The 18,541-nt window shown below is 58.4% G+C and overlaps 1 protein-coding gene across 1 annotated transcript; it reads right to left on the bottom strand.

The window, feature by feature from the left end:
* Positions 1–14,241: 14,241 nt before the first annotated feature.
* Positions 14,242–16,637, bottom strand: NKX2-5 (NK2 homeobox 5). The gene is made up of 2 exons (XM_056112377.1): positions 16,213–16,637; positions 14,242–15,050 (listed from the first exon to the last, which is right to left on the bottom strand). Exons 1-2 carry the CDS (start codon positions 16,529–16,531, stop codon positions 14,413–14,415), a joined length of 957 nt encoding a protein of 318 aa, XP_055968352.1. The 5' UTR covers positions 16,532–16,637; the 3' UTR covers positions 14,242–14,412.
* Positions 16,638–18,541: the final 1,904 nt, after the last annotated feature.

Here is an 18,541-nt window from a genome sequence, read left to right as displayed (position 1 = left end):
ATCCTTTCTGGCTGGTTTTATTTATTTGGGCTTTCTGGATCACACCCAGCGGTTCTTAGGAATTACTCAGGGACCATATGGGGTGCCAGAGATTGAACCTGGGTCGGCAGGGCAAATGCCCTACCTGCTGCCCATCGCTCTGGCCCCTCTGGATTGCTTTGGGGCTTGGTCTTGGGGCCATACCAGGTGGTACACAGGGTCACTCCTGGCTCTGGTCTCTCCTAGCGGGCCTCATGGGGGGACCGTAGGTGGTGCCAGGGATAGAATTCAGGCTGGCAAGGAAGCACCCTCTCCACTGTCCCATCTCTTCAGCCCCCCTTATTGGATTCACCAGGAACCAGGGAGCCCTCGGGTGATTCTCGGGAGACCAGGAATGACCCACGTTCTGGCAACACATGGCAATGCTGGTGAACCCTGCGCCACCTTCGCCCTGAACTGGCTCTCCAGCACCTGAATCGGGGTTCCTACTCCTCTGGGGGAACTGGGGCTCTAGCTGCCTTCCTGGCCCTCAGCTCCCCAGCCCACAGCAGTGTCTCTGAGTGAGTGAGTGAGTGAGTGAGTGAGTGAGTGAGTGAGTGAGTGAGTGAATCCTGGCTTGTCAGGGGAGGGAGAAGTTTCAGGAAGCTCCCGTGAGCCCTGGGAGGGCCAGAGGCCTCAGGGGGCACCGAGGGGCCTCCACAGCCAGAGCTAGCATCAAGAAAGCCTCGCCTTGGAGAATTGATCTGTGGCAGTTTCACCCTGAAAGCGAAATTGCCAGCCTGAGCCTTCCGGAGATAAGGCGTCCTGCCGGAGATAAGGGTGCCCCGAGGCGCAGCCGGACTCGGACAGTCACCCGGTAAATATAGCAGGACTTGAAAGCCACAGCCCGGCGCTCCCTCCAACCCGCAATGGTCACCTCTGACCAAGCGAAGCTCGGACCCCCGCCCCCCGGCCTTCCGCTCCTTTCCTTCCTGGGCTCTGGGTGCAGCCAAGGTGCCCAGGGGCTGTGCATGGGCAGAGTGGCAAGACACAGTGGGAGTGGCCGGCAGCCACCCCCAGCAGATGTGGCCCCTTTGGTCGGTGCAAAGCTGCGTGTGATCCAGATGCCTCCCAGCCACCCTCTACCATGGCGCCGCTGTCCCTCCCAGCAGGTGGGGAATCTTGGCCACATGGGGCAGGGGCAGTCTTTGTCCCCCGCCCCCCCGCAGCTCGGCTGCTCTGGGAGCTTGGGGGGCACCAAGTGACCTGGGCTTAAGCCCAGTGTCCTGCCTGGGGGAGCACCCCCAGGCAGCAGCCAAGCCTGTTCTGAAGCTCCTGTCACCTCTTCTTCCAGCCCCCAGTCAGTCCCTGGCCATGACTGTTCTGGCTGGCACCCCTGCTGGTGCCCCTTCTAAGAGGAGGCTCTGTCCTGTGGGGTGCGCATCTCCAGCCCCAGCGCTGTGGCCTGCAGAGAAGGGCACAGGATGAGCGGGTGACAGGAAGGGACTTCCTCCCATCGCTCCTGGAGTGAAGCAGATGCAGAGCCGAGAGCCTTCTCCTCTGGGCAGGCACCCCAGACACCCAGCCTGCCCCTGACTGGGGTGCTGAGGCAAGCAGGCCTGAGGCCTGGGTCACTGGCCCCAGAAACCGGACGTAAAATGCCTTGAGGCTGTGTGTGAAGCGCCTGACCTAGCAGGAGGCGACAGACCGGGACAGAAGCCCTTTGCTCCATCAGCCACGGGCCACCTGCAGTGGAGCAGGGACCCTGCTCTCCGGGCCAGGAACGGGCCCCGGCCAGGAGACAGCTCGGAGCACTCTGCAGGCCAGCACCGCGGTCCTGAGCCCTGAGCGGGCGGGGGTGGACGGCGGAAGATCCCCCAGCACTGCCGGGCTGGGGGCAGAAACCAAAATAAAAGGGAACATTCCTTTGGGGGGAGCGCCCCAAGCACGCCATACACCATCCTCATGCTCGCGCCACCGCCACCGGCACCGTCCCTGTAGGAAGGAGCAAACAGAAAATTGATCTGGACGATGGAAGGAAGATCAAAAGCCAGGCTGGGCCAGAGGGATTAGAGCAAATGTCTCCTTTCAAGTATGATTCCTGAAAAACAACGGGAAGACGGCAGGAAGCGGCGGACAGTGGGGAAGCGCCCGTTTATCTTCCCAGTGAGATTGCAGGGGCCACGGCCTCCCAAACACGAAAATACTCCTGGAGGAGACAGTTACTCTCACCGGAATTTTTGTTCTGTTTTCTGTTTTTGGTCTACACCCAGCAGTGCTCAGGGCTTACTCCTGTCTCTGTGCTCAGTCCTGTTTAGTCAGGCCACATGCAGGGTAAGAGCTGTACCTACTGTGTTATTGCTGAGCCCCCCGTGATTATTGGATTTTAAAGAATAAATGGAAGAACTGCAAGAAAGTTGACTGCTTACCCAGTACTGAACTGGTGAGTCTCAGGACAATACTCCCCAAATGCAGAGGATAAGGCTGGAAGAAGATGATGGTCACATTGGTGACCCCCAGTGGCCCCCAGCATATGGTTGATAAATGCAGAAAGAGATGCAGGGAAGGGCCAAAGTGCTAGTGCAGTGGGGAGGGCATTTGCCTCGCACACAGTCGGCCCAGGTTCAATCCCCAGTGTCCCATATGGTCCCCTAAGCACTGCCACAAGTGATTCCTGCGTGAAGAACCAGAAGTCAGCCTGAGCACTGCTGGGTGTGCCCTCAGAAACAAAACTTGGTCCATTCCCACTGCCTGCCGCTTCACCGCCTTGGCGCAGTGCCCACACACACACACACACACACACACACACACACACACACACACACAGACAGCTCTGATGAAGTCCAGCTATCTTTCCTCTGGTCGTGACCATTCTGTCTTCATCTGTTCCCTTCTGTGCACTGGGGTAAGGCGTTCAGTTTCTCCAAAAGCCTGGTGACATGTTTGGAATCTGGTAACGGTGGTGGGGTCCCCTCAAACGGGGCTTAGCATTCAAGATACCTGACATCCCGGTGTCTTCCCGGAGATGCTGCTGCTCCCAGTAGAGCCCTGGACAAAATCTCGAGTGTTTCTACTGAAAAGATTAGGAACGTTAAGAAGGAGCAGCTAATTGCCCGCAGGGCCTCCTGGCATGCCCCGGGGCGCTCACCCCACACTTGACTCCAGCCCCACAGGCCCCAGAGGCTGCGGATGAAAGAGCAGAGGATGAATTCCGGCCTCTTGATTTCAGCCCCCAGCTTGGACAGCTGCGTGGCACAGGCCCCCTCAGCCCCGAGGGGAGGACAGCCCCGCCATCTGGCGGGTGGGAGTCAGGGGCACGCTTGGCCGCTAAATGCCGCGCTTAGACCTGGTCCTCCGGCTTTGAAGATGATGCCTGCAGGACCGGGAAGGGAGCCGCCTCCAGCGCGCTTACGGGCGGGGACAGGAGGGGACTCGTCAGGGTAGCGGGACATCCCAGCAGACAGGCGGCCCAGGCTGCGCTGCGTGGTGGTGCCACATCTGTGGTTCTGGCGGGGAGGGAGGTTTAGGCTGCACCCAGCTGTGCTCAGGCCTTACTCCCGGCCAGCTCGGTTTGGGGGGGGGGGGGATCAAGCCAAGGTTGGCCATGGAAGGCGAGCACCTGACCCGCCGGGCTGGCACTCCAGCCCCTGGAATGTGGGCAGAGCTGGGAGGACGCCTGCGCGGGCGGGTTGGGATGCTAAGGGGCACGGGCCTTGTTCCCCAGCGCCCGCCCATGGGCACAGACCTCGCGAGAACTCGAAGTCTCGTTCTCGCCTCGTGCCCTGCACGCCGTGCCTGCTCCCAGCCTTGTTCCCCAGCTCCCCCCTACGGGCCCAGATCTCGCGAGAACTCGCGCTTTTGCTCTGCCTCGTGCCCTGGGCGCCATGCTGTCCCCGGCCTTGTTCCCCAGCTCCCGCCACGGGCACAGACCTCCCGAGAACTCGCACTCTCACTCTCGCCTCGTGCCCTGGGCGCCATGTCTGCTCCCAGCCTTGTTCCCCAGCTCCCCCCTACGGGCCCAGATCTCGCGAGAACTCGCGCTTTTGTTCTGCCTCGTGCCCTGGGCGCCATGCTGTCCCCGGCCTTGTTCCCTAGCTCCCACCCACGGGCACAGATCTCGCGAGAACTCGCATTCTCGCTCTCGCCTCGTGCCCTGGGCGCCATGCTGCCCCCGGCCTTGTTCCCCAGCTCCCGCCCACGGGCACAGACCTCGCGAGAACTCGCAGTCTCGCTCTCGCCTCGTGCCCTGGGCGCCATGTCTGCTCCCAGCCTCGTTCCCCAGCTCCCGCCACGGGCACAGACCTCGCGAGAACTCGCAGTCTCGCTCTCGCCTCGTACCCTGCACGCCATGTCTGCTCCCAGCCTTGTTCCCCACCTCCCGCCATGGGCACAGATCTCGCGAGAACTCGCAGTCTCGCTCTCGCCTCGTGACCTGGGCGCCATGCTGCCCCCGGCCTTGTTCCACAGCGCCCACCTATGGGCACAGACCTCGCGAGAACTCGCACTCTCGCTCTCGCCTCGTGCCCTGGGCGCCATGTCTGCCCCCAGCGCTGACTCGGAGACGCGCCCCAGACGCGAGACCGGGAACCGGGCACCCGCGGAGCGCCGCCCGCGTGGGAAGCGGGGTCTCTCGGCGTCGCTCGACCCGCGTGAAGGGATCCGAAGCGGCGGGGTGGCCCGCAGGGACGTGGCGGAGAGGCCACCGCCGTGGGTCCGGCGCTGCGCCCCCAGGTAGGTGGCCTTGGTGCCCCGCGCACGGCCAGCTGCAGCCCGGGGACAGGAGGCCTGGTTCGTCCTTTCTCTGACCCAAGGGGCGAAGGGGAAGCGGGTCTCGGCTCCCGACGGCTCGGGCCGCCTTGCCTCGGTGTAGTCTGCGTTCGCCGCGTTGAAAAGACTCGTTTTCTAATAAGGAGACTGATAGCTGGGCGCCTGCCTGGTGCGCGGGGGCAGAAGGCGGCCGGGATGGGGAAGGGGCCGCTGGGGACGGGAGGTGGGTGCTGGAGGTAGATCGAGGACCAGATGGGATGGTCTCTCAGTGTCTGCATTGCAGACCATAGTGCCCCAAAGGGGAGAGAGAGTATGGGGGAGAGTGTCTGCCATCGAGGCAGGGGGAGGGTCGGGATGGGGGGATACCGGGGACATTGGTGGTGGAGGAGAATGTCACTGGTGGAGGGGTGCTGTTTGATCGTTGTGTGACTGAAACTCGTGTGTGTGTGTGTGTGTATCTGTCACTGTCCTCCCGTTGTTCATTGATTTGCTCCAGTGGGCCCAGTAACATTGTGAGCCTTGTTGTTACTGTGTTTGGCATATTGAATATGTCACGGGGTGCTTGCCAGGCCGTAGCTTGCTGGGCTATCCAAGAGGGGCGGAGGAATTGAACCGGGGTTGACTGGGTCGGTCACGTGCAAGGCAAATGCCCTGCCCACTGTGCTATCACTCCAGCCCATATATCCATATGTATGATATATCTCGGAGAGCCCGGCAAGTTACTGAGACTATTCCACCTGCACAGCAGAGCCTGGCAAGCTCCCCATGGCGTATTCGATATGCCAAAAACAGTAACAATAATGGGTCTCATTCCCCTGACCCTGAACGAGCCTCCAATATGGCAGTTTCGTTGGGGAAGACGAGTAAGGAGAGGCTGGTAAAATCTCAGGGCTGGGTCGAATGGAGACTACTGGCGCCCTCGAGTAAATCCATGAAGGACAGGATGACGCTGACACAGCGATGCTGTGATGACTGAAACTGAAACACGAAAGCTTGTAGCTATCTCACAGCGATTCAGTAAACAAAATAGTGCTAATAATAAGGGAGGGGGGCTGGAGCAATAGCACAGCGAGTAGGGCATTTGCCTTGCACACAACCGACCCAGGTTCGATTTCCAGATCCCATGTGGTCCTCTGAGCACCGCCAGGAGTAACCCCTGTGCATTGCCAGGCGTGACCCAAAAAGCAAAAATAAACAAGGGAGACCTACAATAGACCATTTTTGAGAAGTTCTTTTGCCCCCGCCCCACGTGGCCATGCCCAAGGACTCATTGCCTGGCTCTCCCGGTGGTGCTGGAGGGATCCAGGCTGCCTTCCGCGTGCTGAGCGTGCACTGGTTGAGTTACTGTCTTTCCACCCCCAGAGCATCTTAATTATCTTGGCTTTAGGATCACTCCCGGTGGTGCCAGGGCTTGCTCCGGTCTCTGTGCTCAGGAATCACTTTTGGTGGTGCTCGGAGGATCCTATGGGATGCCGGGCTTTCTGGGTCAGCCACGTGCAAGGCTTTACTCCAGGCCGTAGAGCATCTTATTTTAAAATTCAGTTTTGTTTTTTTTTTCCTCACTTTGAGACCTTTTCTTGTTTTGTTTTGTAGCCACTCCCAGCTGCAGGGATCACTCCTGGGGGCCCGTGTGGGGTGCAGGGATTGAACCTTGTCCTAGCGCTCTGACCCACTACTATATATTTCCTAACATAATAAATATCGAGAAAGGAACTGAGTCTTCAAGGAAGGTGGAGGCTTCCATCTGACTGGCTTCAGCAGGGCTAGTCGGCCTTCAGTTTCCCTATCAAGCCCCGTCATGAAGAGTCCAGGTCTGCAAAACGTCTGCAAGCTCCCCCAGATCACTCTTAATCCCCTGTTAGTCTTTCGTTCTCCTTGGAGCCATTTCTCCTGTCCTCACTTCTCGATTTTCTCTCTCTTCAATTAGCTGCCAGGCCCCACCTGCCTGTGGCTTCTCATGTATATGATCTAGCACTTCCTGCACCTTCCAGAAGGTGGGGGAAGCAGTTCTCTTCTGTGTGATGGTGGTGATGTTTAAAATTTCAGATTATGGTGAAAGAATAGACCACTGTCATTCAGAGCCAGATGTAAGTGCACAGCACACTAGGATCACTGCAGCCGTCCTCTGTCAGTCTCCAGAGTGGCCTCCTCCCTGTAGAAACTGTTGCCCCTCAGCCACTAGCTCCCTGTTCTCCCCGCCCCCAACCCCACTTTCTGTCTGAATTTCACCAGTCGGGATCATTCACTGTTTGCTTGTCTGTAACTGGTCATTTCACATAACTCAGTGCCTGTGGTTGTAGCCTGGGTCGGCGCGTCCTTCCTTTTTAAGGCTGAGAGTCCCACTGCATGCTCAGACCATATATCATGTTTATCCTTTCACCTGCTGATGGATACTGGGGCTGCTTCCAACTCTGAGCCGTGTGAATAAGGTCACAGATAGCCTTTGAATTCCTGCTCTCTACTTTTCACACGCACATGTATATAGGTTAGGGAGCATTACAATAGTGTGGATGTTCATGGTTTGTAGTACAAAGTCACTGTACCTTTACCACCACCAAAATCTCTGTCCCTATGCCACCTCTCGTCTGGGTCTCTTCCTGTCCACCCCTATGCCCAGGCTGGTTAATCAGTTTCATAATCCACAGCCAAGAGTTTGTTGTCATTTGATATTGTCTGTGTTGTCGGTTCCCTTATTTTGTCTCTGCATAACACAGAGGAGTGAGCTCATCCAGTTTTTGTCCTTCCTCTGATTTATTTCTCTGAACGTGGTACCCTCCAGTTCCATCCACACTGCAGGAAACTGCATGATTTAATTCATTTTTGTAGCTACTCAATATTCCACTATGTATGCATGCTGTGGCTTAAAGAAGCCATTCATTTGTGGGGTGTTTTTTTTTTTTTTGGTTTTGACACCACACCTGGCGGTGCTCAGGGAACCATATGAGATGCCATGGATTGAACCCCGGTCAGCCATGTGCAAAGCAAGGCACTGCCCATTATTCTGCCTCCCCAGCCCCTTCTGTTGGACATTTGGATTGTTTCCTTATTCTGGCTATTGTACTTAGTGCGCCTGTGAACCCAAGTGTGCACATATCTTTGGGGGCAGATGCCAAGAAATAGAGTTCATATATGGAAGCTCTATTCTCACTTCTCTGAGAAATCTCTCTTCTATTTTCCATAGAAGTCGAGGCTTTTCTTTTTGAGCATATGCCTTGGAGTGGAAGTCCTGGGTCATATAGTGACCCTTTCTTTCACTGTTTGTAGGATTGCAGTATAGATTTCCACAGAGGCTGCACCATTGTACACCTCTCTTAGCAATGCTCAAAGGCTCCAGTTTCTCCACAACCTGAGTGGCACGTGAATTTTCCCTTTTGCACCACACTAAATGAGCATGAAACAGTATCTCTGGATTGTTGATATACATGTCCCAAGTGATTAGTGATATTGAGGGTTATGACGTTCCTTTAGTTTCTGCTGCTCGCAACTCCAGCGTTTGTGTTTAGTGGGTGAATTCTGATACGGGTGGAATCAGAAATGGGCCTGTATCCTCGGAGAGCCCGGCAAGCTACCGAGAGTATTCGATATGCCAGGCACAGTAACAACAAAGTCTCCAATGGAGGCGTTACTGGGCCCGCTCGAGCAAATCGACGATCAACGGGAGGGCCTTTACCTTTACCTTTATCCTCAGGTGATTGCACCACTGCGTGAACAACGTGGAGTATGACTGCACAAACCCTAGTGAGCCAGTCCAGTGCTCGACTAGGGGCCTCCAGGAGATCCAGAGAGGCCACAGGTGAAAATCAGATGAGACCATAGGGCCAGAACATAAGACTGGGGGACTGACAGGGAGTACGGGGGAGCAGCAAGGAAACCAGGGCAGAGGGGGTCACAGGCAGGCATTGGGAAACACTGGTGTTGCCTGTTAGGACCACCGTTGTGTAGGTGTTTCATCATTTGAAGAGTCCAACCTCAGCAATACTTGTGTTTGTGTAGTGCCCATGGCACCAGTGAATAGATTTTGGAGCGACGTGTGCTTCTGCATGAAATTCCAGATGATTTCTCTAGAGTTTCCTTTTGAGTAACTTGTTTTCTCATTCATTCTCTCATTCTTTTATCAGTCACATTTTACTACGCTTCCACAAACACCAGGCATTGGGATGTAGACTGGACCAAACAGTACATTAGAAGGTATCGAGGGCTCGGGAGAAAAATACACAGGGGCTTCCAAGAATGCGGGTTAGGGTGGTGCCGTTTAAAGTAGGGTGGTCATGGGGCTGGAGCAATAGCACAGCCTGTAAGGCATTTGCCTTGCATGCAGCCAACCCAGGTTCGATCCCCAGCATCTCATATTGTCCCCCCCGAGCACCGCCAGGAGTAAATCCTGAGTGCAAAGCCAAGAATAAGCCCTGAGCATTGGTGGATGTGACCAACAACGCAAATAAAATAGGGTGGTCAGGGAGGGTCTTGTGCTAAAGTGGTGTTTGAATCCAGACATTTGGCAGGCTGATAGCAGTCCATTCCGAGCAGAGAAAACAGCCAGTGCAAAGGCCTTGGGGCAGAAGCATGCCAGGTGCGGCTGATACACCTTCCCTCTGAACTCGGGGGCAGAGGAAGCCAGTTTTGTGGAGGAGAGACAGCTAATGTGAACCCATGGCACCAATGGGATTTCTGCAAATGGTTTGGGTGTGGTGGGAATAGGAGCACTGGAAAGGAGGGGGCTGACTGCTTGCTCACTTTGGCCAGGGTAAGTGACAAATCCTTTTTAAATCTCACTTCATCTGTTAAATGGAGTCCATGGAGATCAGCTGATTAGGAGGCTTTGATGACCTCATGTGAGGGAGGCCCAGCGCAGCCCCCTGTGAGCCCCAGTGGGGACACTCTCCCGGCTTCCTGTGGGACCCCAGGCTGGAGCAGAGGATCTGGGCAGAACAGATGGGCTGTCTGGGAACAGCCTCCCCCACTTCCCCTTCCCTGGGCATGGCTTTGCGGCCAGCCCAGAGTACCTCCCAATCTCCTCTGCGTCCAGTCCAGGCTGCTCCGGGCTCCTCCCCTGCAGGACTGCAGCCTCAGGACCATCCAGGGAAGGTCCTGAAACCCGACCTGCTGCTGCTTCTCCCCTGAAGGGCCAGGGCCTCCTGGACAGTTGCCGGTCCCCCACTGGGCTGCTGAGGAGAATCACCTGGCTCAAAATGCGCCTTTGCAGGAGGTCCCCGGAGTCCAATTGGAGGGGGGTGGGGGAGGAGCTTTGGATCTGTCCTGCCTCCTGTCTGCACCCTGTCTTCAAGCAAGTTGAGAGGGGCTGTGATCTGGGCTCCAGGGAACCCCAGGCCCCCCCTCCGACTCCACATTCTATAGCGGCCGGCAGGCAGTGTCTATACTTGGGGTTTCCACTTTTCCTTCTTTGGGAAATAAGGCTGGGATGTGCAAATTCAGCTCATTCTGGCACGGAGCTGCGGGGGCAGATGTAAGACAGTAATCCACGCAGTGATCCCCTGCAGCTGTGAGCTGGGGCAGGGTGGGGGCCCAGAGGTGCCCCTGTGTCACGATGGAGATGGACAGCCCACTCTTCTCCTACCCAGCTTGCTGGAAGGCACCTCTGAGAAACACAGACTACCCCCAGCCCCAGCTGCCATCGACCCCCAGGGTGGAATGTTTCGTCAGCTTACTCATGCCTCAGTTTCCTCTCATTCTACACTGCAGAAATCCTTCCTGCCAGGGCCTTAGGAGGGCATTTGCCTTGCATGCAGCTGGCCGACAATCCTGGGCATACCATATGTTCTCCTGAGCACTGCCAGGAGTAATTCCTCGGTGCAGAGCCAGGAATAATACCTGAGCATCGCAGGTTGTGACCCAAGGAGCCAAAACAAAACAAAACAAACAAACAAACAAAAAACAAAGAAGAAAAAATTCTGCCTACCTCCTCCTGGGCTTTCTCCTGCTGGGACAAAACCTCCCCGGCTTGTTAGTATAATAGGATTAGCAGCCCCCACCGTGCAGACTCTGAGCTGCAGAGGGTTTGGTTCCAGCACGCTGACAGGAGACCCACCAACATTGATTCTCCATCTCACTTGCAAAGCTCCAGGATTGTGTCTGGCATATGATAAGCAATGTACAAGTGATAACCCTGAGCTATGGCCCCCTTTCCCAGGAAGGGGGGTGGTCTAGGGAGCCTGTAAGATCCTGGGGCAGAGGGCAGAGCCAACGTGAGGGGCTGGGTCCTGAAGGTGCATTGGAATTTCCGAGTCAGGGTTCCTGGCAAGCCAAGTTTGCTGGGCTGCGACCAGCCAGTGAGTTCTGTGCCTGCTTAAATATAGGCATTGAAAAAAATTAAATACAGGTATTGGGATACACTCCAGCTTTGGAAACTGTGCATTGTGACTTTAAAGAAAAAAGTTTAAATTAGGGGCTGATAGTACTGTGGGGAGGTTGCTTGCCTTGCATGCAGCTGACCCAGGTTTGATCCCTGGCACCCCACATGCTCCCCTGAGCCTGCCAGGAATGATCCCCCCAAAAAAAGTTCTAAAAAATTATGATTCAGTGGCTGGAGGGATAGATTGCGCAGAGGGTAGGGCGTTTGCCTTGCATGTGGCTGACCCGGATTCGATTCCCAGCATCCCATATGGTCCCCCGAGCACCGCCAGGAGTAATTCCTGAGTGCAGAGCCAGGAGTAAATCCAGAACATCGCCGGGTGTGACCCAAAAAGCAAAAAACCAAAAAAAATTATGATTCAGCACCAGTAAGTGTATATTTGGTTTGTATACCAATTTTATATATTTTTATACCCAGGGTTGCATATAACTTTCTCGGGTACAAAGGGGTCAAGGTTTGGTGAATGGTTTTTGTTCAAGAGGCCCAGAGAGGGGCTGGAGCAATAGCACAGCGGGTAGGGTGTTTGCTTTGCCGACCTGGGTTCGATTCCCAGCATCCCATATGATCCCCCAGTACTGCCAGGAGTAATTTCTGAGTGCAGAGCCAGGAGTGACGCAAAAAAAAAAAAAAGGCCCAGAGATATGTGCCCCCACCCTTGATTCAAGGGGGAATCTTCATCTGCAAATAAGATGAGGAGAGCTATTGAGAGTTGGCTATGTCTGCTGGCGGGAAGTCATCAGAAGAGCAGAGATGGGGCGGCTGCATGGAGGGCACTGGCCCTCGTAGGGGACCCAGCTTGCCTCTTCAGTGGCTATCCCAGCGGCTTCTTTCACTTGGGGGGTGCTTTAAAATAGATGTGACGCTAGAGAGAGGGTGAGGCGTTAAAGCGCTTCCCTTGGAGTTCTACTCCCTGCACCCTGTGGTCCCCCCAGCCCCTCCAGGAGTGATCCCTAATCTCAGAGCCAAGAGTGAGCCCTAGGCACCTGAGTGTGGCCTCCCAAAAAAACATAAAAATAAACATTACAGGCCCCCCCCATGCCAGCTCAGGGCACCCCCCCCCCCCAATGTCAGCAGCTTGCACTTCTGCCACAGAGGCGTCCCGTTGCTTTTTTTTTTTCCACTCCGTATTTGTTTAAATAATAATGAACACAGATATCCCAGATTTAATCTGGGTAAAGGTGGGCATGTGCCTATTTCTCACCCTGCATCCTTGAGCACTTTGGACCGGGTGCGCGTCTTCATAGAGCTTCGGATAAGGCTGCATCTGAAGCTGAGATCCCCGTCGCTGTGAGACAGGCCGTCTGGGGCACTGGGTGTTGGACATGAAGCCTCCGCCCCAGCTCAGTCTAGGGCTCCTTTGACCTTGACCAGAGATGGAACCCCCGGTCAGCAGCTTCCTGGTTTGCAAATTCAGGATTACATGTGAGAACTCCGGCTTGGCTAGCCCAGTGGCAGTTACACAGAGGAGACCTTAAGGGCGAAGTCCCTGAAGGTGACAGAGTATCAGCACAGACATCCCCAGCAGTCAAAGCATTGTCCCCAATGTCCCTAAGGCCGTGTGGGACGAGCAGCGGTGGGATGCCCTGTGATCACCCCACTCCCACCCCAGCAGGCCCAGTGAGAAAGGACCAGTCTTGTGAAGACCCCTGGAGTGGGTGGGCAAGTCTCACAGGATTGCCTTGTGTCTGGGAGGCTGTGCATGGGAAGAACCGGCGCGGGGGTCCCGTGGAGCCTCATTGTGGGATGGCCCTCAGAACACTGACCATTCGCCCGCGGGGTTTGGGGAGACCTGGGCTAAACCCAGCCGCTTGCCCAGTCTGGGCTGGATTGAACGACAGTTTGAGTCCAGGGACCTGACCTTGAGCTACAAAAGCCAGCCCTGAGCCCTGCACAAACCCTAGAGGCCCTGGGCATTTCCTCTCCCGCCCAGCGGTCTGACTGTGGATCAAGACCTATGGCACCACTGTCCAGCAGGGACCTGCTGGTCACACCCAAGTGGGCACTGTGACTCCCAGTGTCGGGGGTACATCAGCCGCATTCTAGGAGTGTTTGAACTGTGACCGGGAACTTTCCCCCTGACAACACCTCACCAAGACCCCTGCCCCGTTACAACACCCGCGCTGGCCCTGCACAGCCTTCAGCAAAGTCACAGGAAAAAAGAGAATCACTAAAGCACAGAAAAACCTGCCTCCCTTCCCCACTTCCATCCTTTCTGGAGAAGCCTGGGTTAGTTCCCCTGCCCTTGGTTGGGAGAGGCACTGGAGGTCTGCTCCGAATCCCTGTGGCCTGGCGGGACCTGAGCTTCCAGACTATTCTTAGTAGCCTCTTTTTAAGAGGAAAAATCCGACTGTGCCTGTACGGCGAACAGGCTCAGGGGACAGTGGGGTCCGAGCTGGCGTGTCACAGTCTAGACGTGTGCAGTAGTAGCGCTCACCGGTCGGGGCTAAGGCCAGATTCCTTCACCTCTCTGAGAGAAAAGAGAATGTCAGGGCTGGGAAATCCATTTCATGTGGCACAGACACAGCCTCAGGCTCAGAGAGGGCAACACTCTCTGGGAGGTGCCCAGGGGCCTCTTGCCCGCTTCCATCACAGTAGCTGTGGTATGGGGAGTTCTGAGAGGCTTGGCAAGGGCTTGGGTTCTGGACTTTTCTATCTTAAGTGGGCTGGGAGGAGTTCAGAGTGCCTTGTTGCACCAGTGCTAGAATCTGCAGAGAATCCAATCCTCCCCACCCTGTGCTCAGTTTTAAAAGAACGTCTCCCAGCGGCATTGGTTAACTGCCCAGAACTGGTTGGAGATGACTGGAAGGTGACCCCAAGTAAACGCCTAACGGAGCACAGCGGGGCTGCCCGTGCACGATCATGAGTATCCATTTGTTTATGGGATGCCTCTAGCGAGGAGACAAAAAGCACACCTGGTGGGCTCAGCGCACTCTCTTTAATGGGAAGGGGTCTCCTTCGTTACAGCAACAGGTAAAAACATAAATACGGGTGGGTGGGCGGCGGCCAGGCGAGGGCCCGGGCGCCTGGCCCAGGCACGGGGAAAGGGGACCGGACTTAGGGGCGGCGGCCGGGTTCCCAGTCCGTTGGCCCGTGGGGGCGGTGGCCCCTGGCACTCTGCAGGCGCGCCGGGAACCGGCCAAGGCTCCAGGCTGCGTGCGGGATCACTCACCGCCAGCTGCGTAAACTCGGTCACCAACTCCCGCGCGGGGGTGGGGGACAAAGGCCGGAGGGAAGTCGGGGGCCGCCCTCCCCAGCCGGCGCCCCTCTCTCAGGTCGGGGTCGGCCGGCCGGCCGGGAGCCCCGGGCAGGTCCCTTCCCTACCAGGCCCGGATGCCGTGCAGTGTGGACACGCCCGAGTTGCCCTGCGGAATCCCGGGGCTCTGCACGGCGTTCAAGTCCCCGACGCCGAAGTTCACGAAGTTGTTGTTGGCGGCGGCCGCGGCGGTCTGCGCGGGGGGCGGCGCGGCGGGGTAGGCGGCGGCGCAGCTGTAGCCGGGGCTGCAGGCCGCGCCGCCGTAGCCCGGGTAGGCGGGGTAGGCGTTGTAGCCGTAGGCGTTGAGCCCCACGCCGTAGGCCGGCGCGTAGGGCGCCGAGTCCCCGAGGCACGGCTTGCCGTCGCGCACCAGCACGGGCACCGCGATCCTGCGCGCGGGCGGCGGCGGCGGCGGGGGCAGCCCCACCAGCTCCAGAGTCTGGTCCTGCCGCTGCCGCTTGCACTTGTAGCGCCGGTTCTGGAACCAGATCTTCACCTGCGTGGACGTGAGCTTCAGCACGCTGGCCAGCTGGTCGCGCTCGGGAGCCGACAGGTACCGCTGCTGCTTGAAGCGCCGCTCCAGCTCGTAGACCTGCGCCTGCGAGAAGAGCACGCGGGGCTTCCGCCGCCGCCGGGCGCGGGGCCGCTCCGCGCCGTCCTCGGGCTTCTCCAGCTCCACCGCCTTCTGCAGCGCGCACAGCTCTGGGGAGGGCGCGGGGAGAGGAGGGCGGTCAGGGAGGCGCGGGGGCGGCCGCGCGCCCACTCCCCAGCGCGGCGCCCGCTCGGCTGGCGCTGTGGGAGGGTCCCTGGGTGCCACGCAGAGCTTTTAGGCTCTGGGGCCCCCACACAGAAGCGGTTCCCAGCCTTCTCTCCTTGGACAGTCCCCTTCTGGTGAGATGGGCAGCAGCCTAGCTTTAGGGGTGCTGCAGAGGAGATGTGGAAGGATGCTCTGAGGTGAAGTAGGTGAGGTTTGAGCTGAGAAATTAGATGGAGTGACAGAGGCTTCATGGGGAGGGGTTGTGGGGTGGAGTGTCCTGTTGTTTCAAAATTAAGAAAGAGTTGAAGGGCCCTTGGTTTGGTGATCCAAAGTCCTTAGGTGCAAAACGAGGGCTGTGGGTGGGTCGGCGCCTGGAGAAGCCACCCTGCCCCTGCTCCAGCGTGATTCTAAGAGGGGACCGTCCACTCAGGCCCCCTGGCCGCGGGCAGCTGTACCGGGGCCTTCCCTGTCCTTAGCCCAGCCTGTCCAGGCTCAAGAAGATCCTTCATGGGCCCCAATTGGATGCGGCCTGGCTTCCCTTTCCCAGCCCTCTGTGGTCCTGAGACGCCACGGCCCCTGCCCAACCTTCTGCTCCCTAGGATTTCCTAATGTTCTCTGCGAGGGACCCTTGAGGCCTGAAGCAGGGACCGCAGGGCAGGATGGTGGCCCTCTCTCCCGGCAGAGGGGACAGCCTCCACCCCCGGTCATGGTGCGACCAGGGTTTCTGACCCCCAGCACAGTTGTGCAGACCCAGGAGCACCCTCCAAGAAGTCCAGCAGTTTCGGCCAGCGGCTCAGCAGGACCGTGGAACGCGGCCGCGGCCACGGCAGTCGCTGGAGGGATCGCTCGGCGGCGCCGGGCCACGGCCGGCTTTGTTAGGCCCGTTCCCCCTTCTTTTGTCTCCGCTCGACCCCGACCATCTCGCAGTTTCCCCAAACCTAGTCGGTGGGGCCGGCGGGGCCCTGGCGACAGCCCCTCTCGCTCCGCACCCCCGTGCCCTCTCCCCAGCGCCGGGCACCCGCGTCCCGCCACCCCCGGGTCAGGGCCCCCCTCCGCGGCGCTGAGGGACGGAGACCCCGGCGCGGGCCCGGCGCGGCTCCGCCTCACCTTTCTTGTCGGCCCGAGGGTCCTTGGCCGGGTCGGGGTCTCCGTAGGCGCGCGGGTAGAAGGCGGGCGCGGCGGGGAAGGCGGGCGCGCACTTGGCGGGCGAGGGCGCGGCGCGCAGCTCGGGGAGGCCGGGCGCGGCGGGCTCGGGCCCCGCGTAGGCCTCGGGCTTGAAGGCGGCCAGCATGCAGGAGGCGGGCGCCAGGGTGGCCTCCAGGCGCGCCGAGAGCTCCCCGGCGGCCAGGCTGCGCTGCTGCTGCTCCAGGTTCAGGATGTCTTTGACCGAGAAGGGCGTGGGCGTGAGCGCGGGGCTGGGGAACATGGTGGCGGCGCGGGCTCAGAGCGCCAGGTGGACGGCGGAGCGCGGCGCTGCCCCCGGCCCCCGGCAGCCTCTCTGCATGGTGCCCGCCGCGCGCCGCGCACCCTCCTCCTGGCGCTGGATGTGGCCCCCAGGCAGGTAGTGCGGAGCACTGGGACGGGAGAGGCGGGACCAGGCCGGAGGAGGGGGGCTCACGCTGCCATTGGGCCAGGGGCCGCGATGACAAGAGCGATGAGCAGTTTAGTGTCACCTAATATAGTCATACGGCTCAAAAAAAAAAAAATCCTGCCCGGCTTTTTAAAGGGGCCGCCACGCATTTGGAAGGAGATCCGTTGTGCCTCTGCAGCCCAGATCTCTCCCAGGACTTTAGGCTGAAAAAATAAAAAAGATACCGCGGGGCCACGCTGAGAGAGAATCCAGTCCGGCCTCTGCCCACGGTGGGCGGATGTGGTTTGGAGACATTGGCACCTGAAACAAAAAGCAGAGCAAGGGTGGGAGGCGGGACAGAATGGCTTCATTTTTGAAGGGGTGAGATGCAAAATAGGAAGAAAATCTTGGGGGATAGAGGGAGATTCCCCACCAGCCCGGGGTGTGGGTTTGACTGGAAATACAGGGGCTGAAACTGAAGGAGGTTGGCGGTTATGAGGTGTGTATGTGGGGGGGGTGTTGTAGGGGTCACCCCCTTGAGCAGAGGAAGTTACATAGGCCAGACTCCTGTCAAAGAAATGAGCTCTTCCTTTTATAAGGAAACATCCAGAGTGGGCCCGTCCCCGCTTCCCAGAGGAGAGCTGTCCTCTCCGGCATTCCAGCTCCCAGCCGCCCCACTTCCCTGTTCAGTGTTCCCTGTTCAGCTCAGTGTTGGGGCGACCCTGGGAGGGGGGGGTGTCAGGTCTCAGCCCCACAGCAGGGGTGCCGCTGGGTTGGGAGTCTGTGGGTCCATCTCAGGCCATCCTAGAGGAATAGGGCACTCCCCCCCCACCCACTCACCCCCACCAGAGGAGGGGGCAGGCCAGGCCAGTCCGGAGGGAGGACTGGGCAGCCAGGGGGGATTCTGAGTGGAGCTCAGTGGAATGGGAATCCGTTGCCAGGTTGTAGAGCACAGCAGGGTTGCTTTTTCCTCAGCCTCCCTACAGCCCCAGAACACTGTCAGGATGGGGGCACTCTGTTTTGCGTATGTTTTCCAGAGGATCCTGGCAGGCTGGAGGCCTAAGGCCGAGGACAGCGAAGTTTGTCAGGGAAAGTGACAGTTCTCCATGGCTGGGCTTTTGCAGGCACGGATGCTGAGAATGGAGGTTTGGAGGGGCAGAGGCCACAGGACAGGGTTCCAGCTGGGAAGAAGTGCCCAGAGCTGCGGACGAAGGAGGAGAAAGAGCCGCGGAGGGAGTGCTGAGGGAGGCTCGGTGTAGCCGGGACCCTCTGCCTGTCCTCAAGCCCACATGCAGGGCTAGTGCTGCAAAAGAGAGGGGAGACACGCAGGGTCATTCTGCGCCCACCCCAGCTTCCAGGGGCCACAACGAGGCGCAGGCCCGATATCACGGAAAAACCTTGATGGGCGTCTTGCCCTGGGGACCATACAGTTTTGGGGTCTTGGCATGTTCTTTGAAGAAATGCCTCCCAGTGTGGGGAGCCGCAGGAACTTTGCCCCCTTACGCTCCTCCGAGCTTCCGAGCCTGCGCCTCCGGCCAGGCTTTCCTCTGACGGAGCGGCCGGCCGCCCTTTCCCCTCGCTTGCCAGTGACCGCTGGCCTGGCCGCCCGCCTCACTCAGCCGCCTGGCCTTTGAAGGTTGTTTTGGGGGAGTAGAAGAGGGTGCCTGTCGCCCAGGCGGTGACGTCTGGCAAACGAGCCACATCCGATTCAATTAAATGTCTCGCTGAAAAGAGTGCGGAGCGGCTAGGGTCCTGGGAGCGCTAAGTGAATGGCCGGCCAGGCAGCTCGCGATGACAGTTTGAAAGATTAGGGTGAGCTGAGGCCTGAAATATTACCGTTTAATGGGGGGGGGGGAGGGACATCGA

Source organism: Sorex fumeus, unplaced genomic scaffold (assembly GCF_029834395.1).
Source record: "Sorex fumeus unplaced genomic scaffold, SorFum_2.1 ptg000017l, whole genome shotgun sequence".
Lineage (NCBI taxonomy): Eukaryota > Metazoa > Chordata > Mammalia > Eulipotyphla > Soricidae > Sorex > Sorex fumeus.
Note: the sequence above shows the minus strand (reverse complement) of the source record. Positions and strands in the feature narration are given on the sequence as shown.